Source organism: Styela clava, chromosome 10, assembly GCF_964204865.1.
Source record: "Styela clava chromosome 10, kaStyClav1.hap1.2, whole genome shotgun sequence".
Lineage (NCBI taxonomy): Eukaryota > Metazoa > Chordata > Ascidiacea > Stolidobranchia > Styelidae > Styela > Styela clava.
In genome coordinates, this window is record NC_135259.1 from 19,082,359 (window position 1) to 19,091,241 (window position 8,883).

Sequence of the window (8,883 nt, forward strand, 5' to 3'; positions counted from 1 at the left end):
TAAATGGATTCCAGAGTTGTAAGTTAGGCAGGTTTCAGATAGAGCTGAGGGTAATTTTTTCGGATTTTTTGTACGAATCCCCGCAACTAATACAAAAATGTGAGATTTTAGAAAAAACGTTTTAAATTAGGGAATTAGTTTTTATTTAGTTAGGGTTCGGGCTAGGAATGATTCGAAAATCTGAATTCCTGAACCTAATCTGGATAATTACTAATTTTTTGGTACTCCCGAAGTATGCGAACCAAGATGGCGGACATCGGAACGTAACATGGGTAACAGGTTAGGGTTAGCGATAATTTTTTTCCAATTTTCATTATTTTAGTCCTATTATCAGTTCGAAGACTAGCCAAGAGCCTCCCGTAGTATTTATACCTAAAATTATGGCCTAACCCTAACCTAGTACACATATTACATTCCGATGTCCGCCATCTTGGTTCGCATACTTCGGGAGCCCCGATTTTCTTAATTTTAGCGTTGGCGGGTTCTTTGTACAAAAGATCCATTTTTTCCAACTTGAGTCGAACTTTTTATCAACCGGCCCAATTCCAGAGCCTTTAAATATAACAATACAATGAATTTAATATTTCTCAATTTAGATTTCTAAAACTAATAAACACCCACGCACTGTGAACCTGCTATGATTATATCATGGCTTGGCATATTCTTCACGGACTCCTAGAGCAAGTTCGTCTGCAATCTACCTTCCCTGGAAAACTCTGGATTATAACGATGTTTATATTCAGGATTGTTGTTGTGGCAAGGATCGGTGATAATGTCTACCATGATGAGCAGGTCAGTTCAGAGATGAATTTATGCATATATACCAGACATGGTCAAAATACGGCCCGCGGGCCAAATACGACCCGTTGGGATAGGCTAGTCAGGCTGAAGCGTGGCCCGCGAAATCCACAGGGGCTTCGACATTCAATTTTAAGCTGACATTCTTTTTTCATTGTATTTTCAAATTTTATTTTAAAGCCGTGTTCCAGAATTACCCAGTTTAAAATCGTTTAAAGTGAAATTGTCTCATTTTCCAATCAGATTATTTTTGATCCATATTCACGTTTAAAAGGCTAAGGTTGAATGAATGAATTTCTCACCGGCAAAAGGCGCTTACAAGGTACCATTCGCTAGGTACGGAACACAATGTTTTAAAATCGTTTACTAAAAATACTGTTTCTTTTTCAGTCAAGTTTCGTTTGCAACACTTTGACACCGGGATGCGAGAATGTCTGTTTCAATCGTTTCAGTCCGATATCGCAACTCAGATACTGGTCGTTAATGGTTCTCGTTGTCTCCACTCCCTGTAAGTATTCGTTATTTAAAAAAATCGCTAAAGCAAGATTGCTTGCACTCATTCAGAGGCGATCCAAAAGTATGTGTACCAATATGGAGGTAACTAATTTCGTTCGCCTACTTTACATCAAGTTCTGTGTAACTGTAACCTATGGGCAGGGAGTACATTCACTTGGCTAACATAGTCAGTTCCCGAACTCGTAACATAAATAAAGTAGAGACTTGAAACAGTTCGCGTCAATCAGGAAAACAGCTTTGAACTCGTGAATTTTACATCACTTAAGTTCGTGAAAAAAAAAATTTGTGGATGAAATTGTTTCGTCTGTTGTGTACACATGAATATAAGCGGGATTTGTAGCACGACCTTACCATTGTTTCTATCACTAAATACTGTCATAGGCTCTGAGTAGAGCCTATGAGTAGAGCTTCCAGTAGAGACATGCAATAATGATGCCACAAAGTGAACGAAAAGAACAAAGCGAATTCCGCATTCGAGCGTAATATACGAGTTGTCAATATGGCTAAGCAAAAATGTTCAGGTCTCTTCAAAAATTTTGCACCTTAGTACATATTAGTGTCCAAACTCAATTCCCGCCATCCCACTGAGGTGCATCGTATAGGATAGTCTGTGACACTGTACACTGATATTCAGGTCGTAGCTCGTAGGACATGCTAAGTTCTACTTGTTATATATTCGTGTTTCTATTTCAGCAATTCTGTTCTTTCTTTACGCGATGCACAAAATCTATCACGCCGGTATAAAATATCCAGTAGGAGAGAAGACCCAGAACAATATGACGTCATCACTGACGTCACAGCAACCTCACACAAACTCAGAAAATTCATATTTGCATCCGCCAAGTTACAAACGACGACGAGAAAATGACTTAAACGTTGCAAATGGCCATGTTCACGCCCCGCTTTATGAAGTCACAAAGATACCTGATTCTGGCGGGCGATTTCAAAATTCAAAACTTGGCAAATTTCTAAGGAAACGGAGACGTCATAATGCATATACTGAAAACAATGTTGACGTCATAAGTCCGGTAAAATGCTCTGTGTCCGATAACAATGAGATTTTTATGGAACAAGATATGAATGTCAATTACAGGTAAATGTTATTCAAAGAATTTTTTTTTATTTGCAGTTTACTCAAGATTTTAATGAAATGAATAATAATATGAAATCAGGATAGAATAGGATAGAATTTACATATTACTGCCGAGGGAGAGGAAAGTCTATAAGACGGCTCAACCATATGGCGAACCACGGCGTCTCGTCCGGTTACCATTCCATGTCGGGTATGGGATTAGTCAGTTATTTGTTATTACGGAAGCATGAACTTGATGATGGTGGAGGAAGCCGTAATCGACCAGCGGTTACGTGAACCACCCTACGGCCGGGAGGAGTCCAGCAATTCTCTTGCACCTTACCATGTCCGCATGGGATTTGAACCCACACAGAGTAATCAGAGGTGCGGTAGCGAGCGTATTCCTAACGTTTAGCACGATGAGTCACACCCTCGCGCTGAGGTCTAGAATTTCGTCATTTAATCCATTATGACGTCTTAAAACCATGTAAACGCTCTAGGTCTAGGCAGAGGACCATGTATAGTGCTATCAATGCGTAAGGCTTAGAATAGGGGTGTGCAACACTCAGATTTTTCCCACCAAGCATTAATTCCAAATCCGACAGTTTATGTTTAAAAAGGCGCTCACGTGGGTGAAAACACATAAGCTTTTTTGATCATGTCGCTGCGTTTAATCTTTCGCCGGTTTGTCCGGTTGCCCTTATTACTGTGATTCGTTGTGTTCGTGGAAAAACAATTTTTTTTGTGTGGCCCAGCTAGATGTCTCAAGTTGGTTATATGGCCCGTCGACAACAAAATGTTGCATATCCCAAGCTTAGAACTTTGCTCTGAAAAAAATGGTATGAAAAATATACATAAAAGCTAGTTCTGGCTGCATAGAACTCCAGATTGAATAATTTTACTATCTAGTCAAAAAAGTTGCACACCCCTGGCTTGGAAGAACCTTGCTTTGTCAAAAAGTGAGAATGAGAAATATACATAAACGCTGCAAGGGACTCCAGGTAGTCTATTTTACTTTCTAGTCCAGTGAAAGAATAAATTTATTATAAATAAATTGATTTGCAATTGCCGAAGGAAGTATGCAAAATAGAATAAACAGCAAAGATATCGTTCCATTGAGATAAGAGATTCACTTAATATAAGCGAGAGATTCGCGTAATATATTTCTGGCCCGAAATTGTGCAATAATTCTAGGCAATTTATTCATAAACTATGCAGCAAATAAATTCCGAAAGAGATCGATTCCCTTTTTTCCCCATATACCAAGAACTGGCCTCATCAGTAGTGAACCAACCCCATTTAAAGTATACTGACATTATTGATTATCGCTCACTATTTAGAATTCTAGGAAAAAATACGTCGGAAAAGGCCCAGTTTACCATTTCTCCCCTGTATAACAAGACCTTATGTCAAACGCAGCAGTAATGAAACCCATTTAAAGTATACTGACATTATTAATTATAACTTACGATTTAGAATGCTATTGCCTATTTACACATATATATAATACAGGGTGTCCAAAAAGTCCCTTTATGATTTTAATTTCGTTTGGAAGTCAGTTCCCAGTATATCTTAACCGAATTTGTTGTTTTTTAATCAGTAATTGTTTATGTATTTTTACTTTATTTAATATATTTACAAAAACAATATACGGTATTGATAATTTCCCTTTGCAATTTTGAAAAATTTTGGGATCTTATGGACACGCTATATTTATACCATATACAAAAAATTACGTCGTGGAGGCCCGATTCACCATTTCTCGCTTATATAACATGAACTTATGTTTAACGCAACACTTATTGAACCTATTTGAAGTATACCGTCATTATTGATTTTGACTAACGATTTAAAAAGCTATTTCCCGTATGCATATATAATATAATTTATATGTTTAATATCTCGACATTACAAAAAAAAACTTTTTTTTTCAATTCTATGATAAACATCTGAAAATAGCAATGGCATATTCTTAATCCCATAAGTTTACCGTTATGATTTAAAATTCACAGAGGCATTTATCGTCTGTTATAATTTATATATTCATAATCCACCACACTCTGAAAAAAAAAATTAGGCATTCTGAAGACAGTAATGGCTGATTCCTGATCCTAGAACTCTATAAGTTTACCGTTATTATCGATTACGACTTACCATTTAGAAAGCTATTTTATGTTGCCGTGTTTGTTTTTAATCCGCGACAGAGTCGGAATCAATAAAGTTGATGCTCTACATTAGAAACCACTTAGGCCTTAACCTGGCTATTTATTATTCATCTGTCGCCAGATTTTGGGGTTGAAAAACAAAACACCAGACATCGATTGGTGCTTTTAAAATAGATTAAAGTTAAGTAGAATTTTCAGGTAAATCACATATTTATAAGACTGGGTGAACAAAGTACGACCCGCGGGACGACTCCGGTCCACTGAAATGTTCTATCCGGCCCATTGTATCTGCTGAAATTACGACTATAGTTTTTATGGATACAAATTCGCGTTTAAAATATCGATGAAAATAACGTCATAATGACTCCGATTGGTACATTGTGCTTATTATTATTATTTAAACGTTTACCTAGCTGGGTAAATGAACTGTTTTTTATCCATAGTTTTTCATATTCTTATTCATATCATTACTTTTGGGCTGAAAAACAAAACAACATATATCGATTGGTGCTTTTAAAATTGATTAAAGTTGAGTCGAATTTTTAGCTAAATCGCGTAATTATGAGCCACTGATACCCCCAATGGCATGTGAGGCGCTACTAGACTTAGATCTAGACCAATTTGTTGATATTCATTTCTTATTTATTTCCTTTTTTTAGGGCCGATTAACAAAATCAAAACATCAATTTTTGCTTTTAAAAATAGTGAAAATTGAGTGGAATCTCCATTTAAATCGCTTAAATATTTGGCGGGGTTTTATACAAAAGATTCGATTCCGGTCCTTACAAACTGCCTGTGCAGTTCGGAAGTTCTTTCTTTACTCATCAGTGGCTGCTGGGGGACAGCCTTGTTCGGAGCGAAGGAGGTATATATACGCCGTAGAAAAATCAGTATCCATCCGTGTATTTGGTAATGCTATACAATGTGTAATTTCAGGCATAACAGATATCCAATATACGTTGACGCCCATGGTCGTCGAGTTGAATTCATCAAACAGACTCGAAGACCAACACAAGAACAGGCGGCGATGGATGAACGTAAATTTAAAGCAGAAATGTTGCAACATACGGAGTTATCAAGAGCTTATTGGTGGCATGTGTTTGTCAGGACACTTTGCGAGGTAGGTGGAAATGTTGCTAAAAATCAGCTAAAACAATTGCTCAAGGAATTTGTTGAGATTCCGATTAAATTAAGTTTTTGCATGAGGCTTATCTTTTTCCACTTTTGCTTTTGTAACACTGTAAATATTGTTCATAAAATGTAACTTTTTACGTCACACTTAATGGCTCACCAGTATAGGCGGGCAAAATGTTTGGCCCCCGATCAAAAAACCGTGCCCACGTCTGGGTTAGAGTAACTCGGAAGTCCGATTTTTCAACATTCTCACATATTTAACATTTATCATCAGATCGTAAAGTGGCCTTATTTTTGACGCGCTTCATTTTACCTCGCGATAATTTTCTCAATGAGGCTCAATATATCCATGAAGTCACTTCAGCATGACCTATTTATTTATCTACGCTATGAATCACGTTGTTAGCATGCGCTGTGTCCCCATTGGCGCAATGTTTCAATTTTATGAAGCCTAACTAAGGTAGGGTACTCTTGCATGGCCTACCTATTTCACTAAAAGTATTTAAATTTACTATCTCGGAAAGATTACTGATGATGAGACAGCTCCTCAATTGGATAACAGTTTAGGACGGGTTTCAAAATTGCTAATCATTTATCTGTCCAGATTAATGAATATTTCCGACCGACAACTTTCAATGGCAATACTTTTTTCACCAGTAACTTCTATTGAATCATGTTATGGAAAACACTTTTCAAGATTAATCGAACGTTCCAGGGGTTCTCGACTCGAATTGAACAATCTCACTTGTATTTTTTTCACTCACAGGTCGGTTTCATCCTCGGTCAATACTACCTCTATGGAATATCAGTTCCAGAATTATTCGAATGTCCATTCTGGCCTTGTCCAAAGACAGTGGATTGTTTTGTATCAAGACCTCAAGAGAAAACCTGTTTGTTATGGCTGATGTATGGCTTAGGTATGTATGATCAACACATTGATTTTTTGGCGCTCCCGAAGTATGTGCACCAAGATGGCGCTCCACCTGAACATTGTATGTGTATCAAGTTAAGGTTCAGTTTGTGCGCCGTTTTGGTAAACATACTTCCTGAGCTCCGATTTTTTATGTAGCCTTTAGTTTTGCGAGCTTAACGAGTGATTTTTAAAGGAAAACTGACTGGGCGGTGTGGCTCATCGTGCTTAGCTTTAGTAACACGCTTACCTCAGCTCCTCTGATTACCCTGCGTGGGTTTGCAGGTTCGAATCATGCGGGGATGATTATGTGCGAGAGGATTGCTGAACTTCTCGTCGCTGTAGGGTGGTTCACGTAACCGCTGATCGGTTACGGCTCCCTCCGCCACCAAGTCCATGCTTCCGAAAACCAATGACTGGCCACTAATCCCGTACCCGACATTGGCTGGTAACCGGACGAAAAGCCGGGTACGCCATCTTATTGCCTTCCCTCTCTCCGGGGGTAAATACTTAAATCCTATCTATTTGGCGATGAGAGACGTACAATCAGTTAATTTGATTCCTTTTCTTGTTGAAACTAGTGGCATACATTATAAGTCGCTTGGGTGGTTGCCATATATTACGCTATATTTGGTGTGACAGCCCGATAACCAGTTTTGGTTCCCCTCGGCACTGGAAGGCCTCATCTAGGATCTGGTTTTATTATGTACCAATTTACGGTCCCGTTATCCTATATGGAAAGAGTAAATTTACCAGCTCAGCGTATCAGCCTGTAAAAGCGACGAGCCCAAAAATTTCCCTCACTTGATTATCACCTAAGGGAAGTAATCAGCATTGATATTTCAAATATATATATATATATATATTTAGCGTGTGGCACCAACCGTGGAGCACAACATAACATGGAGACCAGTATTAATCTCCAAGGTTATTTTCGCCTACAGTCAGTATTTTAGTAACATGCGGTGCCATTGACCGAATGTGCCGTCAATCGACATCATTCATACTTTATTCATATTTAATGCGTTCGTTTAAAATTGTCATCCATGTATTTCAGGTGGAATTGCATGTCTATTTAGTCTAGCAGAATTTTGGACCCTCGGGCTTGACCGGGCAAAGACAGCGTTTCTGTGCTGCTCAGATAGGGAGACGAGAGAGGAACGTAAACGTAGACTCGCTATGTTGGATATACAATCGAAACCGTCACACCCAAGGCGAAATTTAAGAGCAGTCGTCAGTATGGATAGCATCAGCAGCGACACCACTGTGGAAAGTGTTTGATGACGTCATTGGCAAATGAGATCATGGTTGGATGACGTCATTCCAAATAAAAATAATCAAAACGAAGTGACACTGATCACCAACTTAGTCGTATTCTATACGCAAGCGGGCGGCAATCCTAATATTTTTACATCCAAGTCCATGCATCTGAAACCAATACCTTGCTAACTAATTCCATACCCGGAAATCGACTAGTAACCGGACGAGAGGCCGTGTTTTGTTATATGATTGTGCCGTCTTCTAGGCTTTCCTCTCCCCGAAATAAAAATGAAATCTGATATTCGAAGTCCACACTACGGGTTTTCCGGTAATCTTCTAACCATGTGCGGTGATAGCAATTGTTTTGCAGCGACAGAGTGGTGATTGAGGCAAGCGTTGGCAAGACCAGTGGCATTTATTCAGAGGATTTGCTCAAACTGGTTCGTATCATGACAGCGAACCTTCTCTTTTTTTTAAGTTTCACTTCGGAATGATTCTCAGAAAAGAGGGGATGTGATAACTACCTGTCTGCCAAATACAAATACACCTTTTTCGCCACACGGAGTCTTCCCGTGACAAAGTTCGAGTTACATTGGGTTTACTTTGGGAGTTGTTTAAAAATACACTGATAATACATGCGGGTTGCAGCGTTAGGGCTGTACTGGTACTACGGGTTACTAGTATATGGTGAATAAATATCCGCGACTGAAATGCCTAACTCAAACTGCCTATGCCACCTAGTGGTCGAAAAGATCCGAGTAGCGAAGTTTGTAAGTGTGAACCTGATACCTCAAACATTGTTCCAACATAAAACATGAAACAGTCAGATACAGTGATTTCTATTTAAAGTGAAAATAAGTGCATTTTGTTGGATTCGAATAAAAATTGAAATATAACAGTGGTGATATTGCTTGGTAAAAACTAGCTAAAGCTGCAGAATGAAAAGCGCATGTAGGTCAAGGATTCAAGTTGTTAGTGAACTTTGACTTTTGAACCAGGAACTGACGAAAGCAAATGATATGGTGAAA

At 38.5% G+C, this 8,883-nt stretch overlaps 1 protein-coding gene across 1 annotated transcript; it reads left to right on the plus strand.

Annotated features, from left to right (window-relative positions):
• The first annotated feature begins 600 nt into the window (after positions 1-600).
• LOC120338228 (gap junction delta-2 protein-like) lies at positions 601-8,827 on the plus strand. The gene is made up of 6 exons (XM_039406177.2): positions 601-792; positions 1,189-1,306; positions 2,008-2,407; positions 5,488-5,671; positions 6,452-6,602; positions 7,653-8,827. The coding sequence occupies exons 1-6, from the start codon at positions 649-651 to the stop codon at positions 7,874-7,876; spliced, it is 1,221 nt and encodes a 406-aa protein (XP_039262111.2). The 5' UTR covers positions 601-648; the 3' UTR covers positions 7,877-8,827.
• Positions 8,828-8,883: the final 56 nt, after the last annotated feature.